This window comes from Bacillus rossius, chromosome 1 (assembly GCF_032445375.1).
Source record: "Bacillus rossius redtenbacheri isolate Brsri chromosome 1, Brsri_v3, whole genome shotgun sequence".
Classification (NCBI taxonomy): Eukaryota; Metazoa; Arthropoda; class Insecta; order Phasmatodea; family Bacillidae; genus Bacillus; species Bacillus rossius.
The window spans coordinates 81,323,251-81,346,312 of record NC_086330.1 but is presented as its reverse complement, the minus strand read 5'-3'; the positions used below and the strand labels follow the sequence as shown (position 1 = coordinate 81,346,312).

The 23,062-nt window shown below is 38.5% G+C and overlaps 1 protein-coding gene across 1 annotated transcript in view; it reads right to left on the bottom strand.

The window, feature by feature from the left end:
• Positions 1-15,211, bottom strand: part of LOC134538498 (innexin inx1-like) — a 29,802-nt gene extending 14,591 nt beyond the window's left edge. The window contains exon 1 of the mRNA XM_063379876.1: positions 14,140-15,211. Within this exon, the coding sequence (XP_063235946.1) occupies positions 14,140-14,655 (516 nt within the window). The 5' untranslated portion in view covers positions 14,656-15,211. The remainder of the gene's footprint in view (positions 1-14,139) is intronic.
• Between the last annotated feature and the right edge of the window lie 7,851 nt (positions 15,212-23,062).

Below are 23,062 nucleotides of genomic sequence, written 5' to 3'. Positions count from 1 at the left end.
GAAGCGGTACGAAGGTATAGTTGTTTTGATGCTAGCCTAACGCGAAATGAATCCGCGAATTTTGCATGTCTCTAGCCATTGCTAAGCACTTTTTCTGTCTTTTAGGTATTTTTTTAGTTTTCTTCTACAGAAAAATTGCTTAGCAATGGCGTATGTCCAAAAGCTTACATCAAGTCATGCACTCCCATTGCACAAATCTTTCAAAGATAATACCTTAAGTTATACAGCACACATTATTCCCACACTGTAGTTAACACGTCAGGAGTAATGGAAGTAACAGCCTCTTCAGTTCCGTTTCTGAACTATGGAAAAAAAAATTAGGTAACGGCGGAACGATATTTTAGAAAGCTTTAAAGGGAAAAATATCGCATGGCGTAATGTCATGTGAACGTGGAGGCCGGCGAAAAAGAGCTCTGTCGTCTCGACCATTACGACCAATCCAACGGTCAGAGAATTCCGACGTTCAACAACTCTCGTACAAACGAAACGCACGTTGAACTGAAATTACTGATTCACTCTTAGCAAATTGCAGAACACAAGACGCTTTAAGTTCATGAATCACCATTCAGCAAGCGAGAAAACAACAAAGCAATACTTGCACATGCGCTTATCTAAAAATGTTTGAGTTACTCTTTAATTGTGACCTCGAACCAACACTCTACAACGCTTACAGTTGATACCATTAAAATTTATAACTGGGAATTTCTTTTCTGGACATACAATATAAAGTTAAGTTGACAATACCATTTTGTAGGTTCAACCAAATCATTCCTATCAAAAAAATATTTGCTTGAATCAACCGCATGTAATCATCTGGCCGTATACAAACAAACCGACCTTTCTTCGGTGCACATGCACATATCCGTTTCCGGGCGCTCTTGCAACCAACAACCGAACAGGAAGCTTCCGTAAAAAGGTTGCCACGCAACTTCGGTCCGGACAATGTAAGAAATGAATGCAAATTTACGTATTTTTTTCATCCAACAGTGCGCCTCAGATAAACGAAGTGTTTTTCGTTGTTCCATAAGTGACTGGATCTTCGTTGAAACATCCCGTCTTCCGAGTTCTATGTTCCGTTTACAACAGGATACATGCACACGGGAGAAATATAAGTTTTTTTTTTCTGTAGACTTGAGATTTAAAGGCTCTGTTGATATTCTAAGATTATTATTGTGAGTTCGTGTTAAAATTAAGTGAAGTCAGTAGCCTGGAATTCACGAAGATATCTCTAAATTTACAAACATCCCTGGATAACTTCGTAACCAATCCTACGTAAATTTACGGTGAAAATTTTCAACAGATTACATTCTCATACTTTTCCAGTAATTCAAATGCTCCAAGAATTTATCGAATTAAAAAAAAAGGTTCACAGTCTAAACTTACGAGTACTCGGGACAGCTGGTCATACAGAAGTGGAGACCCGCATAGTTCGCGCTGTTTCCTGGAGCTAGGTTAGAATGTACACAGCTGGAAAAAAAACTGTTAATCTAATAGTATTATCTTTTTTTTTAATTTTCATGGAAAAATAAACAAAAATTTTGAAATCTAGTAACTAACCCCATGCTTTTGTTTTGTTAAGGTTTTGTTTTACATCATTACTTCACATCTTACTGACCAATACTTACCAAAATCATCGTCAGTTTTTAACAGATTAATTAAATGTTTTAGAGGGGTTTCAATATTTCAATTTCATATAGTGCAATTTTATAACTTACAAGTAATGCCTGGTTGTTAGCGCTAAACAATCCTAATAATTTTCAGTGCACTGAACCGTTTCGCGAAATACCACCAAAACCCAAATACCATCAACTTTTTTTAATTTTTTTTGTAAAGTAGTTCGCGCGCCTTCCAGTTTTGATGGCATGTCTCAGGGTATCAGTAAGCAGAGTTAATGACCGTATTTAGTAAACGGCAGCGCAGGCGAATCGCGTAGTAACTTTCTCCACCGCAGGTCAACAGCTTGAAACTCTACCATACACAATGGATGATGGTCGTATGAACAAACATGATACAGGGCACTCTAGAGTGATAAGTTCTCCAAACGTAATTTAAATGTATTATACGTTTACAATAGCAAACGCATGGCTCGTATAAACAGACGGAGACGTGATGCGGAATGCTAGTAGATTTACAATTCTACACATGTAATCTAAAAGCATAAGTCTCAAATGTTCAATAAAAAAAATGATAGATGTGTAATATCCATTCGGTGGGTCCTGTAATGTAACAGAAAGAATGGGTTGTTATGTTAGGTAATTTGTCACAAGGAAAGCATGCATAAAGTGAGCTAGTCTTTCAGTACTTGCCAGAAATGTGTAACATCTAACCTCGGTAACGAGAAATTTCATGTTGTTTTTTTTTTCATGTCGCAAATACGTAAACTTTTAATACGAAACTCAGACACAAAATTTAACGTAGAATTCTTTAAAATAATGCCGAGCATAAAAAAATATACGCAAATTGTGTTTTCAACTACATTTATGACCGCTTATCACACGTAGTTTCCGCACTCATCGCTAGAATTCACTGCTACATCGACTATAGAATAATTCGATTTGCAGACCGAATAGTTAACTATATAATGAAACGGATTCGATAAAAACTAAAAATACTTGAAAAATACTAAATTCCTGCTTTGGGCGTGATTTTCGAAAATGAATTTCATAAAAATACAACCCATTATGTTAAAACTCATCAAACAGTTATAACTATAAAGTTTCCCCTAAGGCTTTGTGAACTTTGGTTAACTGTTAGTAAACCAGTCACACTGGGATTGTGAAGACTAATCTAAAGAGTCGAGATGCCTACTTGTTTGGTGTAATCATCTTTGATTGGTGTTAACTGAGACGTTTTGATCTTAGACCCTTGAAAAAATGCTCGGTCTCCCGAGTTACACGATGAGTTTTCCTCTCGCCGCCTCGAACTACTAGGGCAGACTGTCGCGGGAATTCTCGGGCACATGAAGGAAGTTTTACCATAACAAAGTTTACGTTTGGAGTAGGTTACTAGAGAAAAAGTGGGATGGCAGTCATAAACGTGTCAGGTAACTTTAATTTTTTTCTGGTTGTAGACTAACATCAAGACACGACGAGAATATTTGCCAAAAAAGATTTTTTACAATAAGTTGTGAGTCTTGTTTCAACGTCCACCGTCTCAGCCATGAAGGCAACTTTTTTGTCAGAATCAACGTGGTTCAGCCGACATAGAAATATCGGCTTTATTAATTCAACCCTGCTGCTTTGTAAAAAGTGTTGACACTCGGCTATACAGCGTCTCACGCATAGTATGCAGTACAGAGTAAATAATGTACAAATTCCTCCTGAGTTTCAACCAAACACAAGTAGGCCTGCATCGTCCTCAATTTATGGGTTTACAAGGAACAAAACTATTGTCTCTTACGTACCCAAAAAAGGAAAATCCGTAATTCTAAAATTGTCGATGCATCATTCATCGGTAACTGATGTAACAACCGTAAAACCAGGGATCATATGTTTCTATAACATGACTAAAAGGGGCGTTGACACACTGGATCATAAATGTTCTGTTTACTCAGCAAGTCGCGGAACAAAGCGATGGCCAATGGCAATTTTCTATACTCTAGTGAATATTGCATCAAATAACTCTTATACATTACATCAGAGTTTCAGAAAGAATCCACTAGTATGGATGAGCTCGGAACAAGCTAATTTAGTCACATGTGCGAAGAAGATATGAAGCACCTTCTACGCAGAGAGAACTGAAATTGGTAATGGGAAAATTGCTTGGCGTGGACGATAGTACATCAACGAAAGCTCCTCTGACAAAAACGCAGACGATGCAGTCTCTGCCCTACAGGAATAGACAGGAAGACACCACAAACATGTAATCAATGCAATAGACCAGTTTGCCTCTAGTGTTCCGCACCATTGTGCAACGAGTGTATAAAATAGTGCCAACAGAATGCATGGCAGAAATTTTGTGCAATAGTTTGTAACAAAACTTCTAATATTAACTTTAACTACATTGTTTTACCATTTCATTACTGTAGCTATGTTAGAAATATTGTTATTTTGAATATGTTATTATACAAATATTTTAAGTAAATGAAAAATTTTGTAATAGAACCAAATACTTAGACTTTATTAGTGTATTATGCATGTATTATAGACTATTAGCAATTTCGACAGAATAATTACTTATACATGTATATAAATGCATATGTATTAACACATTCTGCTAAATAAAAAATTATTTTATAGGTCCCACAGACCCTAGGGTCAGTATCAATGCCAAAAAAAAATAAGGCACAGTGTTTAAGAGTTAATTATAGAACGTTCTGCAACCACCGCAAAAGTCGACGCCATCTTAAAATAATTTCATGGTGATAATTTGTGGTAACGATTTAATTTTAGATTCATTTTTGTCTTGCGTGTTGTTTCCACGATTATTTCAATGAATTCAGTTCACGACAGCAAACTGTTTCCAGTCCTTTCTGTTTGATCTTAGGGACCCGCCTAGGCAGGGGTGAATCTGGTTCATCAATGAGGCAGGATGATAAGTTCTACGCTCGCTGGTGCTTCTAACACGATATCGCCTCTAAGCGCAAGGCTGTGGACTGGCGCGCATAGGACAACTATGAAATGTGAGAGGTAACCGTAACATTATATGGCGGAGAAATGAAGGTAAAGGCGCAATGCAAGGCCCGCAAGTGCTGTCAAAAATCTGTACTGGGCGTTTCATGTTTAAAAAGTATTCTGAAATCACGTGTGCCCTGGTAAGCAACTGCAATAAAAAAAAAGATCAGACCCAATTTCAAGGGGCGTATATACCACAGACTTGTGAAATATTTTACACCCTCCGGTATGGTCTAAAAGCCGACCTCCGTAGAGTAGTCAGATGCACATTGGCTTACGGTGCGAGGGGTTCTGGGTTCGAGTTCCGGGTAAGGCATGGGTGTAAATTTGTAAGCGCTTAAATTAGTCACCGATTTGTCAAAGTCAATAAAATACTGTCACACTAAACTGTCTAACTAGAAGAAATAATAAGTAAATAAAGGGGATGGTTGGCTTGATGGTGATGAAAAATCACCAGCCAGCCAAACATTTTAATTTATACAAAAAAAAAGTTGGTATGATACCTGGCTCTCACCCAGGAGGCTCGGGTTCGATTCCCGGCTCCGGAACTTGTTACAGGACTGTCCAAGCACCCAACCCCTGCATGATAAGACTCTCCTCTACACTGTCCAACTCTTCTTCCCGAACCATCCCGCTAAATCAACCAGCTTGCTTACTGCATAATTTTTGCACCCGTAATGAGCCCAGGGTTTTCCCCGTTTCTAAGCAGGTTTTACCTGGGCCCAACTTATCTGGTTTTAGGTCTAGAGTTGAGAGTGAGGGAAGTTAGTCGTGGCGCCAATCGCTGTCATGGCTGGCCACTCCCCTCCCAGCACATATGATGCATGGCTTAAACCCTGCATGATTAGAGCGTATAGGCAATTAACGGGTTTTTTTTCGTGCAGAACGTGCAGCCGAGGCATGGAGTGCGGAGCCGCTACCGGCGCTGCTTGTAGGCGGAAGGCTCAAGAGAGCAGCAGATAGCTGTGTGCGCAGGGATCAGCTACGACAGCGGCGGCGATAACACCGCAATCACGCCCGAGAGCATGCGCCGGCGCACGGCAGGCTGGCCAACCACCGCCATCGTCTCCCACCCGTGTTGCCGTCTCACTGGTTTTACCAACAAACACGGTTGCAACGCGAAACTTTCATTAGTTCCGAAAATTACGCTGGTTTTTGACAGCTGCCGCGCGGAAGCCACGTGGCGATGTTCACACGTGGCAGGAGAGTGCTAAGTATGCCTGAATGATCAGTTACGTATATCTTGTAACAAATTTGATGGTTCTCGACGTTATTATAAATGGTCCACGTACATGGTCCGTATCATCTTGTGCAATCAAAAATTAAGGAGTTTCTAAGGATCCCTTTACTACCATATAGAAGTAAAAAAAAATTGTAATATCAGAAAATACCTCCCTAAAATTAAATTAAATAGTTAATGCACAAAAATAATTTAGATGGTTAGTTCAATTCTTACAGATAAGCCCATATTGTCCAGTATGGTCTCTGGAACACGTAAGCATAGTGTCTATCTGAAATATTCAACCCTAACATTTCATTTGATCATTAATTACATTTACTTCATAAGTTCAAAGTAAGACAGTAAAATTCAGATTTTAAGTTTAAAGGTGTGATCCTAATTATGAAAAACAAATTTAAAGCTTTTACACATAAAATTTAATCACGTGGCCCGAAATTCGCAAAATGTACTGCGAACTCGCTGATTGCTGCCAAGTAGGAAACAAAAGAACATTAAGATACGTACTCGCATTTATCCATTATTTGCATGTAATCAGTCTTTATTAAGGAGTTTTTAAAGGTTATAGGTAAATTTTAAGAATTTTTAAGGGCTCTTGTTCAATTAAAATTAAATTAAATATATTTTTTAATGATATTAGGGAGGTGTACGAACCCTGACGTATCCTTCTGCCTTTGAGGTTCTGCTGTGTGGTTGTCGGTGATAGCAAACAAACATCACATGTAGCTTTGCAAGTGACCGTTGGGAAATGGGTACCCCTGATGATACTTTCTTAGAACTGTTAGTTTTGAAGATGTTACATGACACAGACCATAGTCTTAATATGATTTTTTGAACATACTTCATTGCAGTTTTGCACTTTCGTCATGGAAAAAAATTCAAGAATGCAAACAAAGAAATAAAAATTTTAAAAATGTTATTGTTTCATGACTAAACTCCGTCCACGGAAGTCTTGTGCTTCCGATATTTTAAGTTAGAATGTGTTCGCCTGTGCTGTCATCGTTGTTTTGTCCATAATACCTATTAAGTTTAATCGTTAGGTCCATCTGTTCGACATCAGCTGATTTAGGCTTGTTATCTGTGGGTTTATGATTTTAATTTTAATTTCTTATCTTGTATTCTAGAATTTTTTTCAATGACAAACAGTGCAAAACTGCAATGGTTCATGCTATAAAAAATTGTATTAGATCAAAATTTCCTATTGCATGAATCATTTAAGAAACAGACTATAGTGTTGTCTGGTTATGGTGACTGGTTTCTAAGACCTAAACATAGTTGAAACCAAGATTGCGTATTTTGGCTTATACCTTTCCCCCCGTAAAATTAAGTCACAATGCCACGACGAACACGACACGACAAACCCGAAGAACCGCATCACAGCATTACAGCACGACAGTTTTAATATCTTTGGGTCACAATACCACGACATTAACACGACAAACTCTATTATGCCTGTCGGCAAAAATTTTCCAAGCCAATTCTGTTTGTAAAATGCAGTATAGATTGCGATCTCACCCCATGATTTTTTTTTGCTGATTTCTGTAGTACCCAATGTCATGCAAAATACCACTAGCCTGAACTTTATTAATTAGTCACTGACTCTGTAACACCAAAGATATATTTATACCTTGGAGACAGGCTTATCATGTTAGCCTATTCCATATAGATGTCTAAAAAATAAAAAATAAGTGTAACAATAGTGTTACATTTGAAATTCAGCTACGAAAGTGGAAACCTGCTTTAGTTGGTAAATTAAAGTGTTTGTTATATTCATATTCCACCTTATTTATTAGTTTTTTCGCTGAACTCGTCCATTCTTAAATTAAAACCAAGTACAAAAATCACACTGAACATAAACACAATGATATCCGTTTAAATAAACAGCTGAAGGCACGCTACAAACGTGAAAAAGTGCCCACGCGTAAAACGAAATTTCGTTTTTCATCATAACGATTTACCAAGTACGTAAAAAAAATTTTGAAGTTTAGTTTTGTAAGGTTTCCGTTTGGCTTTCCGTGGTGCGGCACGACACGACAGAATTGGGAATATAACCTACATCTTGCGGGCCGTCGGAGCGGGTATTGTGTTGACGTCACGGCGACCTTGTATTCCATTGGCTGCTGAGTGTGTCGGGCCCGCCATAGAAAGGAACAGTGGGTGCTCGCCTCCGGGGTAAGGAGAGAGCACGCAGATTCACAGCGCAGCTCCGCAGCGCACCGGAAGCATGTGGGTGTCACCGGAACTGCGCCGACACGGGGCTGGGAACAGTCTGTGCGCGGTAGATGTGTATTGACACTCTCACCACGGAATGTTGGAACCAACACTGCAATGGGCCTATAAAGACCTAGCAGTGTGTTGATCGAAAGATGGAGAGGTGAAAACAACATTGTGGCATCGTTGATATTTTTTTAATAAAATATTTATAAACGTTCCGTAACTTATTTTCAATTCAAATGTTTGATTTTTTTCACATAAGATCCAATGTTATAGAATCAATTTAAGGACCTTGCTTTCACATAATCAAATACCAACTAGTTTGTAATATTTATTCATGAGATGTGTTTACTTTCCAGGTGGTACAGATGCTATGTTATACACTGTTGGGCAATAAGAAATTATGGAGATATTTAAAAACTCATTTACTTTATCACCTTCATCACTATCAAAGGGTAGAAAGCTATTTGTAATATCACAAAATTCCTCTGTAAAATAACCATGTTAAATACTAGTTGATGTTAAAAAATATAATATTGTTTGTTAGTCCAATTCTTAGTTACGCCACTATTGTCCGCAATTAATAATTCTGGAACTATCTAACCCAAACATGTTGTCCGAAATTTTTAGCCCTAACATTTAATCTGATCAATAGTTACATTTATTTAAGATGTTAAAAAAAGACAGTAAAACACACCTTTTAAGTATGAAGGTGAGATACACAATCTAAAAACGAATTTAAAAGGTTTTTATATACAAAATCTTAACATGTGGCCCAAAATTCGCCAAACGTACTACTCATGCGCAAAGCGTTGTTTGTTGGCAAGTCGGAAGAAAATAACATTTAAACACCCGCATTTATCCATTACTTGCACGCTATCAGTTTTAACATAGGAGTTTTGAAGGATTCTCAGTGAAATTTAAGGACTTTTGAGGGAGCTTATTCAATTAAAGACAAATTAAGATGTCATTAAGGCGTACGAACCCTGTCCACGAATGGTTGTCTCGGCGGAGAACCAAGCCATCCAAGTAATTCTGTACCGAGGAAATAACAGCATGAACACCTTGCTCTACTTTAGTGACCAGGCTCATAGATACACGTATGACGCGTAGATACTCCTATATCAGATGTTTACAAATTACCTGGTGAATTAATTTCACGACTTTTTCAAGACCTTTTAATGCCATTTTCTTACGACGTGTTTTACATCACATGGAAAGTTTTATGCATAATAGGCATAATTAAAATTAATATGAAATAGGCTATATCAATTATCTGCAGAAACGTGCAGAATTTATATGTTAGAAAACTAAAACCCTTTTCAGAGATAATAATTTCAACGTGAATAAAGTGAACAGACTCCAACACAGGAGAGGCCTTAAAAAACACACGTAAATAAAATGCTGCTGAAAAATAATAGTTTCGTGACGTTCAGCACCGTTATTATTTATACCGAAACTTTGCCTTGATTTTCATGACCAATCCTTTAGTTACGTTACTCTTGTGTGACTTTCGTGACATGTCCACACCATGTCTGTGAAATGTAAAGGGAAAAAATAACGGGGCGTACACTACCTACTCCTTACCACTCTAGGGTGTCTACACAAATATAAGGAACAAATTGCCCTGACTTCGCCATGACCAAAATTGCCAATTTCCCTGACAATTTTTTTAAAATTATTCACCTATGACATTTCCCTCTTAATTGACTACTAATGACTAATATATATAACTTTTCCTGGTTTTAAGGTTAATTCCCTGACTTTCTCGGACCAATTTCAACTTCCCTGACATTTCTATGACAAAAATTACAAATTTTCCAGACGATTTTTTTTTTTAATTATTTACTCATGTCATTTCCGTTTTATTGACTATCACTAATGATTATTAATGAATTTTTCCCTGTTTTTAAATGAATTCCCTGATTTCCCCTGACCAATTTCAACTTCCTAGGCTTTTTCATAACCAAATTCTCCAGGAGATTTTTTAAAATTATTTTCCTACGACATTTCCCCTTTAATTGACTATCACTGAGAAGTATCCATGACTTCTCCGTGACCTTCATGGATGTGGAGACCCCGACTCTGCAGTCCTGCTAGTGCGCTCCAGCGAGCACGCGGAAGGAGGAGTAGGGGCGATGACGCGGCTGCAACAGCCTCACTGGTTACGTCAGCAACTCTTGTAGAGCGCCGCACACGGCCTTGCCTCGGCTCGGAGTGACCTTTACTCCCGCCGCGGAGGGCGACCCTGGCGCCGCGCGCGCGCCTCGTGGATGTTCTTAAATTATATATAGTCAATTAAGGGGGGGAATAGTAATGGATAAACAATTTTTAAAAATTATTCAGGGCTAATCGAAATTTTTTGTCAGGGAAAAGTCAGGGAAGTTGAAATTGGCCAGGGGAAGTCAGGGAATTAACATTATTACTATTTATTACAGTTGTGACATGCACACCAACACCTCATAAAGAGGGTACTAGAGTGTGCGCGGGATACTAGGGTGTGCACGGGGGTACTAGGGTGTGCACTCGTAAAAGTATCCAGGGGCAGGGCCATGCGGAGAAACCAATTGCAGAGGGAAAAATAATGTACTTAATTATATTTTTTTCAAACCCCACCATAAAAAAATAATTTCTAAATACATACTAAACGTTACCGAGTAAACCTTTTTTGAAAAAAAAAATTATAAATTATGAAGTTTCATATGGATTTTATCAGCAATATACCTAACTGACGTCCTATCAGGATAAACACAGGTAAGAGAACATAATTTGGAACTCCCAACCCCTTTTCCCCCTCGTAAACAATGGCGCCTTCCACCGTGATTGTGGAGGGGGGAGGACAGAAAAAATATAGGCTCTACTTAAGAAAATACTGAAAAATTTACTTGAAGTTTGTTTGTATTTCAACAGTTAGATAAAAACTATTTAATATATATATATATATATCAGAAGTGAAAACAATCTCCGTCCTTATGAAGGAGGTTAATTATGAAAAAAAGCAATTTTCCACCTTTTTTTCCCAACATTTTCCGTTTTGAGATGAAAACGCCCTTGGTCGGGCCTTTGACTGCCACTTGGCATGTCACAGACTTTCGGCGTTGCAGAATATCTGAACATATCAGGTGTGAATAATGATAATGATAACCCTCAAAATAACTTAATACCTATTCAAAGTGATGTGTACATTATATATGGTTACATAAAAATATTGTTCTCACCAATTCCCTTCCTCCACTTAGTTGACGCAACATATCACATTGAATGTTAGTTATCTCCGTTTGTGCGTCCGTCATCGAACGGCATATTTGCCACTGGAACTGTCGATTACGTCGAGTCACAGCAAAAGAAGCTGTCACGTTTTTGAGGTTATGAAATCTCAACTGCATTTTTTATGACAGTTTCAAAGAAGGGGGAGTTCGATATTCTATTACAATTATATTAAAATATGATCTGTGATTAAATTAAATTTGCATATAAATTTTAAAAAAAAACGCGTTGTCTGTTGGATCACTGTAAACAAACATACACACGTGTCTTTGTATCACTCCGCCCGCCCTAATCCGAACACTTGTGATACCAACCATTGAAACAAAACTTCCAGTCAGAAACTCTTAATATTTTACGTCTACACATACCATGTTAAGGACCTAAGTTACCTGTAACAAGTGAAATTACTAGTGCTTTACAACCGAACATAAAACATTCACAATAATATCAATAAAAGTTATTAAAAAAGTAAATCGTGCTTTATGACTATGAATTAAGGTCTTTCCTATACACTAAATTGTTTTTAATAAAAGTAAGTATAAATAGGATTTAAGTAATATATGACATATTTTATCAAATTAGTACTAGACTATATAAAATTACGCTTAGCACATAAACTAAACACTGAATGTTGTTTATTGTGTTCCCATTATTTTGATTATAGGCCTATAGCTAATTGCTATAGTAAAATTATTGGTTTAATGCCCAGTTTATGTCAGTTTTACAGTGCAATTAAATACGTATGTATCAATTGTATCAAACACGTCGGAAAAATTACGTAATAAAATACGCTTGAGATGCTAATCGCATATCAAATACGTATTTAATATAAATTTATTAGTTACATATAGCACATACTATATCGAATGACTAAAAATTTACTTTTCCTGGAGTTTCTTTACTTAAAAAAAGTTTGCATCTAACTACATCAGTGTTAAGGAAACCATTTTATATAGAACTGCGCTACAAGGTATGTTTTATTTTTCTCTTTGTAACTCTTTGTTTGGAATATTATAAGCTGATGTTTTTGATGAAACACAACAGATAAATTATACACTTGAAAAATATTGTATTAATTACAAAGTTGTATATAAAACGTTTTTGCTCAGGCAACAGAGCACACTGAAACGACAGAGCTAGTAAGAGAAATCGTGCATTGGAAAGCGAGAGTAATGGCCCATTTAAATACACACTGCAATCTAAGCATGATACGTGCTATAGTCTATCTTCCATCTAAGCTAGGGTTGTGGGTTCGAGATCATCTTGAGCAAGATGTTTGTTGCAATATTACTGAGACACGGTAGTTAATATGTAAGCCGTCGTTTACTGCTTACAATCCCGTTAATACCCTTTTTAATATTACTTTCAAAAACAAATTAGTATCCAAAAACTTATAACAGTATAACTTCAAAAAAACAATAAAGTCTTATGTGGAATCTTAATGTACACTAGGCTGGGTCTTCGTGGATACCATGAACCACATGCTTACCAATTTGAATCTCTCAAGTATTAATAGTCATGCAACATGACTAATATTATTTGTGAGGACGACTCATTCAAATTTAATTCGTCAGCTACTCTGCCTCGCCGGCAATGAGCAGTATGTTGAGTACCAACTGTTCCAGTGCTTAGCATGCCAGTCACAAAGACGGCAAACAAGAGCACATGGCAATGAAGTAGACTACTGGAAGATTCGTTGACGAAACTGTGACCCCATTTCGTAAATTATGTTTCATACCCTCTTGAGCAATCAAAATTAAGGAGTTTAAGAACCCCTTTACTTCATCGCCTTAATTCACAATCAGAAGTAGAAAACCATTTGCGATATCAAAAAAGGTACCTACCTCAAGAAAATAACAATGTTAATAGTTATGCAAAAACAATCTAGTTGGTTAAATCCAATTCTTACATATATAAGCCCCTACTGTCCAGAATTATATCTGGAACACATTTGACCCAAGTAGTGTATATCTGGATTTTATACTCCTACCGTTTATTATGATCACTAATTAAATTCAAGGTAAGACCATAAAACATATTTTTTTGGTTTAAAGGTGAGATAGAAACTATGAAAAAAAATTCTAATAGTTCGTATGTATAACATATAATCACGTGGCCCGAAATTCGCCAATTGTACTGGACATGCACAAAGTGGTGTTTGCGGCCAAGTGTAAAAAAAAGAACATTAAAATATCTGCATTCAGCCATTACTTGAACGCTATCAATCTTTATTAAGTTGTTATTAAGGATTCTTAGTGAAATGTAAGAACTTCTAAGGGCCCTTAATCAATTTAAGATAAATTAAGGACTTTTTAAGGATATTAAGAAATTATATTTCGTGCTTATCTGTTACGATCAATCTAAATTTACTGACGAGTAATAAAATATAACAGTATCTAACCACACAAACATGTTATGTAGGGTGAAACAAGTGACTGCAACTCTATTCGAAGATTACGAACTACCCAGTTGGAAAATAAATTGAATTTTGATAACATTCTTGAAGAAAAGATTATGAAATTTCCTTTCAGAAAAGGGAAGGTAGGTATTTACATTTTTCATACTCTAAAAACTGTTAGTTAAATGGAGTTAGCATGAACAGTATTTAAAATGCGTACATCAAAAACAGAGAAGGGGGGGGGGGGGGAGGGAGAGCCAAACAGAAATTCCCCCCCCCCCTCCAAACAATCACACCATTCCCGTCTTCAATCCAGGGGTCATGTGACCATCCTGACCCAGTGTTATCGGCACCCATGTGTCTACTACTATGAAGTACGTAGTCGTGGAAACAAAACAACAACAGCTCACCTTCAAGTGTCGCAACAGGTAGTCCATGAGCACCTTCTTCTTCTTGATCTTCTCCTCCTCCTTGCAGAGGCCCACGTTCAGCCCCATGACGATGGTGGACATGAGGCCGCCCTCGAACGAGTCCCAGAGCCACTTGGGGGTGTAGCACAGCACCGCTTGGAAGAACAGCGCGAAGCACACCCACTGGTAGTAGGTGTAGTACTTCTTGGCGTCCTCGTCTCCGAAGTCGTTGGCGACGCCCGGGTGCGCCACCTCGCGCCCCACCTGCCGCAGGAAGGCGTCGGGCATCGTGAAGGTCGACGTGATCCAGCAGTAGGTGTTGATCACGTGGCTGGGCAGGTCCTTGCCCACGATGCACTGGATGGGGTTGCCGACGAACTGGTTGGCGGTGATGATTATGGAGCACGTGAGCAGGAGCACCGTCGTGAACAGGTTGTGCAGACGGAACACGGCGTTGTCCGTCACTATGTCCTGCCACTTCAGGTAGTCCTTGAGTCCTCCCAGCAGCTTGATCATGGCTGCGGGGGTGGTTCACACGAGGGTTAGGAACCGCTACGCCGTTTCACACGCCGCTCGCATGCGTGGCTCTTCCCTCTCTTTTTTTTTTCTTTCGTGCCTTCCTTCCTTCCAAGATGGCGGCCGGCAGGTTTCAAAACAAAAACAACCGCCGGGCTCAAGTTGTGTTCGCGCGCGCTTTAAACCTCTCCCTCGTGGCTATGCGCGCCTGGTCTGCGTCTTCACCGTCGTCATGCCGCAATCTTTTCGACGGTTTTTCCGGATAAACCGGAGTCTCTGGAAGTTCTTTATCGACTCGCCTCGATGACTTTAAATTAGCGGTGTATTTAAGACTACCACGTCGTCACCACCCCCGCTGTCGCGAGCGGGTTTTCAGCCACATTAAAAAATTTTAAAAAATAATGCCCGCGGAAGGGCGTAAAGAGAGACACACTGGACGCACGCCGTGCCGACGCTTGCCCCCTGAGTCCGCACTCGCTCTCGGTACGCCTTTGCCTTCGTCTCTCTCTCGCCGCGCTAGCGGGCTAGGGCCACCTCCCCTCTCCTTGTCGGTCCGTGGAGTGTTTCCCCTCCCTTCCCCTCCGGCAGCTGTACAACCCGGAACACGTGGCTGGCGGGTCCCCTCTCCCCCGCGGTGGGGGGTGCGCTCCCCTCCAGCCCGGCGCACCGGCTACCCTCGCACAGGGGCCCCTGTTTATTCCTTGCTCGGCGCCGGCGCGGTGGTCGTTGCGCGCAGTCGAGTGGGGCAAGTTCACTCACCTTCCAAGAGACCATCGAGAGCACCAGGAGGGCGCTGTGGCCGGCGTGTCTGACCTCTAGGTCTTGCCTGCCCTAATGGCCAACTATATAACTCATCCTTAGATTGCAATGTACTTTCTAATGTGCATTTACTCTCCCTTTCCAATGCACAATATCTGTTATTAGCGTTGTCCTTCTTTCAGTGTGCTCTGTTGCAAAGAGCGCTACGTTTTTGACACAAGTTTTTAAATAAAAAAAATTACGGAATGTATTGAAGAAATTTTTATTTTTAAGAGTTCATTTTAAAATAAGAATTTTAGATTTACAGTTTCTTGCTATAAATCATCAAGAGCATCATCTGATAATATTCTGTTTTCACTTCTATGAAAACTTATCGTAAAGACGCCAATTTGGTTTCAACAATTCTTGTGTTAATTTTTAAATTATCTTTCAATATTAAAATTTTGAGCTGTGGTCGTCCATAGAAAAAATTAATGGAAAGCCTTGTTATTAACAATGACCGATTGCAACAAATAGTTTTCCCCTTAAAATAATAATTGGTATTTAGAATTGATTTTTTTTTCCGTTTATAATGTATCTATACAATTGAATTAACTATTAAAAGGTGCTATTTTATGGTTTAAAATCTTCAAAACCGTATCAATTATCGACAGTATACGAAATAATTTAATGTTAACAAGCTGGGTAGTATCAATCTGGCAACAGTGGGTGCCATTTGCTCTGTGCTGTAATCAAGAGTGAGGCAGACTATAGTATCCATCTTTCAGCTGTCATTTGCAAAGCATCACATAATACTTGTTTACGAACACTGTCTGCAGGACAACAGCTGCGCAAGGATACGTAGACCATTGGAACTACTTTTGATAGCAGTCAAATTTGAGACAAGTTTTTTGACACAGACTATACGTTCTTCTGATGAAAATTGTATCTTAGGTAGCAAAAAAAAAGTCTTCAGCCAACGGTAATTTACATTTTTGTTTTCGTGTATGTTTTTTTTATATACGGATCCTAACGCTCGTCAAGTATTCGGAACCGGTTTGGTAGCCTTTAAAAAGTATATGCCTCAACACTTCGTTTTAAATTTTCACTCTCGACTTAAAACGAGGCCTTTTTATGTAGTTATTTGGCAGCCGCGATTAACAGAGAGCAGTTAAAAGCATTTCACGTATAAAATAACTGTACTGACCTTGAAGCTTTCCAAGGACAAGAACTAGAAAACATTCGCCGTTTCCTTTGCCTTAATGATATACTCTACACTCACATAGTCAGGTAAATGCCACTTTTTTGATTGGCTGCTCACTCGAGAGATGTGTTCGCTGTGTTCTTTAGTTGAAGGTTTCTCATTGGCTCATAAGTCATCCGCACAAACTGTGGGCCAATCGCTGAAGCGTCCCAAAAGTACAGGTGGTTGAATTTTAGCTTGTCGTTAACTGGAACCTCTAAAATTTCCTTGTCTCTAGAAATGACAGTTTCGCAAGACCAAGAACAGGGCAGTTCTGTAGCAAATTTGCAAGGCACAGTAACAAAACTTTGGTACCAGCAGTAGAATGATCAGTGTAGAAACTAAACCATGTTTCAGGAACAGATGTATAGTACCAAACATCCTTTATTTATTTATTTATTTATTTATTTACCCTCGTACAGTTCAGCCATGAGTCGGTTTTCAACAAATGAGGGACTTTCATAAACTTACATTTAACATTTTCTATCGTTGATATCATAAGTAATATTTAAAAAAATTAAAAATAACTGTAAATAATTGACCATTATAAACCTAGATTTCATTTACATTGCACTTCGGAGAAAAACGCTCAATGTAATTTTTGTTTGAACCTAATTTTTTTAAGTCATTTCATAGTTGGTGTTGTACGTAAAGGGTTTTCTGTATATTGTACTTTATGTGCTGGAACTCATACATCGGGTTTATAAACTAAGCAAAAATCGCAAGACGTAAAATGTTCAGCAATCACATTTTAGAGTACCGGTTTATAAACTACGCAATACGCAATAACGCAACGCAAGTATTGTTCAATTTCCAACTTTCTTGCGATTTTACCTTGAGTTTTCGACGGCTACACGTTTCAATAAAAGTATTCCGAAAACTTTTAAAGATGCAGCTTTTATATGCATACAAGCCCACTGTGTTCTTTTTATTGGGAAACATTTGTCGTTCTTAAAATCAATTTTTTTTTTGTTTTCATGACTTATATGAATTATTAGAAGAAGCCAGGGGTAAAAATATGTATTTTACGGATTTATAATTTTAAGTTATAGGGTTGGTAACGTCTTGCGACTTGTGAACTTTATAAACGAGTGTAATTTTTTGGTGTTGCGTCGTATTCCTTGCGTAGTTTATAAATCCAACTTTAAGTTGTTTTTGTTCCTGGTGAGATGACCGTGATGAGTTATAATTTTTGCAACGTGCCTAGTTTGGTTGGAGCAGTTGCCTGTTTTCCATATTCAGCCTGGCGCAAATCTCTGATTCGCGAAGGAAGCCCCCTAAGATTTGCGTGGGGGGACAACCGACACTAGTCATTTCACTGGGCGGTCCAGCACTATATGCATTAAATAAGATAAAACTGTGTAATAGTCAACACGTTTTCTTTAAAGCGTAGTTTTAGTGTTGTAATTAGTACTTTGTGTCAGCCTCGTTCCACAGTTATGACAGCCTCCCCAGAGAGGCCCACCCTGGGTTTGGGCACGGAATATGGCTCCTTCACAGTACCTTTACAAAAGATTCTTTTGGAAAACAGTTGCCAAGAAATAGTTTGTAATACTTCAAGAAATATACTGTGACGTTTTACAACACATGTCTATGGTTATTTTTCATTACATGAAATACGGTTTATCGAAATAATACTGAGTATTTATTACGATAATATATTTTAATTAAGGTTTCAGTCAAGATTTTATTTTTTAACCATGGGAAATATAAAACGAATATTCAACAATTGGACTTTAAAATTTGTTTCATTGTGCTTATTAATGTGCGCAGTTAATTTTGGTAAGCCGTTCAAGAAACGGTTCACAAATAACTTTAACCATTGGAGCTACTGGGACAACGCAGTATAAATGCCCGGGCAAGAATCCGAACCCAGTATTACCGCTGATTACATTGGAACCGGGTAAAGCCGTTTGTTTATCAGCTCATGGCCTGCAACCATGTTGGTTAGACGCCATAAACAATGGCTAAAGTGTTGGTAAAGCAGTTTTAAATATTACTTTTTTATATATAGAAGTAAGTGACTGTGTTTAACGACTGAGATTCTAGTTAAAACTCTACTAACCATCATCAGACAAGCACCGTTTCCGCAATGCTTTGAAGGGAACAATTTGTAGATGGCGAGGTTAAAAAGTGACTCCAACTACGTCACAGAATGCCGTCTCCTGGCAGTTACTAACTCCATGCTACAACCATACCTTATTCCTCCATGAACGAGCGCTAACTACGTCCTACGCGAAGTCATACCACAAGATGTCAGCGGGCTGGGGCCCGATTTTTCCAGCAGTAGGTACTCGTAATGCCGTAATCGGTCCCAATTGAAAACTATTGTCCTTCACGATTCTTTGGAACGGACCTCAGGCACTACAATTTTGTGTGTTTACTCTTAATTTGGGGCCCTCAAATGCAACCGACATTAACGATGATCTTAACAAACCACCATAAAAAAGGGCAACTTCTGGTCTAGCACATAGCTTGATATTTATGACATATAGGACTGATCAAATTTTTAAACTTTGGGAGCAAAAGTATATATTCGTATTTTATAGTATGACAATGTTTTTACTAACCAGATGCATTGGTTGTAAGATACCTACTGACATGTTTGATGCCGATAAATACTATACCATAATATTTAATTTTTATACTATCCAACTATTACACGCAAATTCACACTCATCGAAAAGTTTAATACTTTCGCCAATGAAATTATTAATTATTTATGTATTATGACATGATTACAAACCAAACAAAATTCGCGTTATTTTGTGGCACTAGGCCAGGCTCCCCACACTTGTACGTAAACAAACTAATGTCTTTCCTTCATTTGCTGTTGCGACGTTCTACCTTCTGTCCAGATTGAATATGGTTGGGTCATATGGATCATCGTCATTTTCTTATTAACTTCTCGAATCTCAGAACGGTCATAAATAGGGACCGGAAAAATTCTCAGGTTCAATGACCTCTAGGATGGACTCGATTGACCTTTACATGCTCGGGCAAATAGCCTACCACCTGTTCATTGGCTGCAGACTTTTCAGAGTTTTCAACTTGCTTGCCTGTGATTCGATACTTAAGTGGATGAGGGTTTCTCATTGGCCCAAAGTCCGCGACACAAACTGTGAACCAATAACAATAGCAACGAAGATGTACAATAGATAGCATTCTAGCCTATCACGAAACGAATCTGCGAATTTTTCCGTTCTCTAGTCATAAAGCATTTCACTAACACAACGCAGTATTATACATAACAGTAGAACTCCATGTTATTCAGTCTAACTAGATACAACCGTATATTGTATTAAGCCTTTACACAAGTTCGCTCTCGGTTATTACTAGAACCGTGATGTTATCTGCCAATTAGGAGCTCTGAACGTCCTTTAAGGTCATAATTTGATAACCTATTTCCATAATAATATGCGTGTGTTGACCAGATTGTGCTTAGTATTTTCATTTATTTATTATGTTCGCACGATGTAATCAAGCAATAAAACATCACGGTCCAATTTCCGAAGGAGAAAAATCTTATTGATGCATATTAATTTTTGCATTTCCTATGCTATTGTGGATTTTTCCTTTCGACACTAACTATTGTCCTTATAATTACACACTACAAACTAGAGCTGCATTAATTTTTCTGAGACTAAAACTAAATAATATACAAAGGAATGGGTTTAAGTTTAGATCCGTTTTAGCCAGGCCGCTGTGCTAGTTCTGTGATGTATAAGTTATCGCTTTAACTATCCGTTAATACTTTGTTGATTGTGTACGGGCCTAAAGGCCCGACAGATGGTAAGCGAAATTAAGCTGGGTGCAAAATTGAAAAAATAACAGTAACAGTAGGTCGTGCGCACAATATTTGACCGCCATGTTTACCAACCTACTGATTCACAATAGCGCATAAGGACGGTCGTGTGCATGGGAGTGAAATGATTATATTTTATTTATTTTACGGACGCATGACGTATCATCCAATGAGAGTAGAGTAGGAAGCCATTTTGGCGTAACTAGAGAACTGTTTATGAACATGTATCAATCATGTTGTGGCAAGAAATTGTCGAGATATTACAATGCCCAAGTGTAATTTCTGCTTTAAAGACTAAATAAAAAATATATTACCCTTATTTATTTATATGTTAAAAAAAACTGTGCTCACAAATTGCTGATCAGATGTCACGGGATAATAATTCGGTAGTTAATATAGTTACTTCCTAACACTGCCAACAGAAGTCGGATACATCGCGTAATTTCATTGGCTGAAATTAACAGTAAGTTTTCAATTGTGAACCGTCTGCGCACAGGTGGTGTGTATGGCCTGCTATGCACTCGCGTATGTTTTCTAATTGTAAACCCAGCCTTACTATAGCACCAGTTTTGCTAAGGCAGTTGTTGATTTTTACCCTTATATTAAATCCAAAATAACCCATTTTATCCACACTTCTAAAAAAAAAAAATAGTCGTGTAGTTTGACGACCGGCAAAATGGAACAAAGGAGCAGTGAAACTATATTTTTCTAAAGTTGTATCTTTATGATCGATTAATGTATACAGAAGGATGGAAAATTAACTCTACACTCTATTAATGATAGGCTGTACTTATTTTGACAGTTATTGAACTGACATTTCTGCTTTGGCAGCTGAATATACTTATCAAATAAACAAAACAAACAATTCAACATTAGCCTAGCCAACTATGAGAATTTTGTTTGGTTTTAATAGAACTTAAAGCTGTCAACGTCAAAATGATAATTCTAATAGCTTGAGGTTAAGTAGTTCAATCATAGATAGTTTTTATATAAATAATTACCACCTGTGCTGAAATGCACTGATATATTTTCAAGCTAAGCATATTGAACAAGGCTAGATCTGGAACACATACTTCCAATAGTTATAGCCTGGGGCATGTATTATTCGCGAAAAAATCTGAAAGCCTATTAAACTGCAAAACAAGGTACACCCACGCGGTCACGCCAGCTGTTTCTTCCTTGTAATTGGCGGCCGTCTGCAAGAGAAGCCAATGTCTTTTTCGAACGGGCCATTCAGGACACGTTTGCTTCTGCACTGAATTACTGTGTGTGGTGTGTTCTGACAATAGGCATGTACCTGAAAGAAACTCGACCAATCAACATGCTACGGTGTTTTAACTCCCAGCTAGTGTCGAAATATTTTCGCGAAAATGCATACATCTAGTTATAGCATCAACTTTGTTTTTTTTTGTTTTTTCTAATGTCAAAAGTGTTATTTTATATTGACCCGAAACTAGAGAATACTTGCTGTTTTCCCCGCGGTAGTTCAAGATACCAAAAATGCGGGTTGGCAAGTTGGCAACACTGCAGCAGCGCAGCGCGCACGCAGGAAGGTAACGGAACGGCCGGCGGCCGGGGAGGGTCGCTGACAGGTGGCGCCGCGGGCGTGCAGCGGCGGTCCAGAGACACTACTGCCGCCGAGCGGGCGAGACAGAAGACGGTCGCGCACGACTGCGCGGCGCGGCGAGCCGGCGGGTTTTCTCCCTGCGCCGAGACTCAGTGTTGCCAGACGCACCCGAATTCGGGGTACGCGTACCCAACTTACTATGCCTGTACCCGGTACCCGAGAAGATCCGCTCGGGTACGCAAATGTACCCGATTTTAGGAAAAATAAAAATTAGATGTAAAAAAAAATTGTGAACAATATACACTTGGAATGGAAAACGAATACGGGTGGCAAACAGTCTTTGCCCTGGCCGTAACGTATAGACTTTAAACATCCCTGCATTCATGAAAACAGCCTCCGCTACGCATATTCCTAAGGATCTACGCAGAACTACACGATCAAGTTGCAGCTAATCCCAAGTAAACAGTAAGGCGACGACTTCAGGGTCATGGATATCTCTCGTGGAAAAGTCTCGGCTGCGCTATTACAGCACAACATAAATTTACGTCGCTACATTTATATTACAAGTAATATTTACAATAATTTTATACCAATCTTTAACCTGAAAATACTTTTTTTTTTCTTCACGTGTGGCTGAAATAATATTCAACGTTTACACTATACCCCCTCCCCCAAAGACGCATTATAAAATCCTACGCATGGTCCTTCGCAATAGAGCCAATATTGCATTTAAAATATAAAATATTCTGTTGTATGTGATTTAACTCAACAGTGTATATCTATATTTGTATTTCAGAAGACAACAATAATGTTTTAATACCTCTTTGTTTGTGTACCTGAATAACACCCGAACTGAGGACTTCTTGTGCCCGAAAGTAACCGAATCAGAGGTGAGTGTACCCAAATGGTGTGTTATATGGCTGGCAACACTGGATAAACGATTTTTCTAAATTGGCTACGTGTCGAGTAGTTTCTCGAAACACTATAGCTTTTGTTTATTTATACATTACGTTGAGCCTTGATCTTGGTTGAGAACATAAGGCCATGGAACATA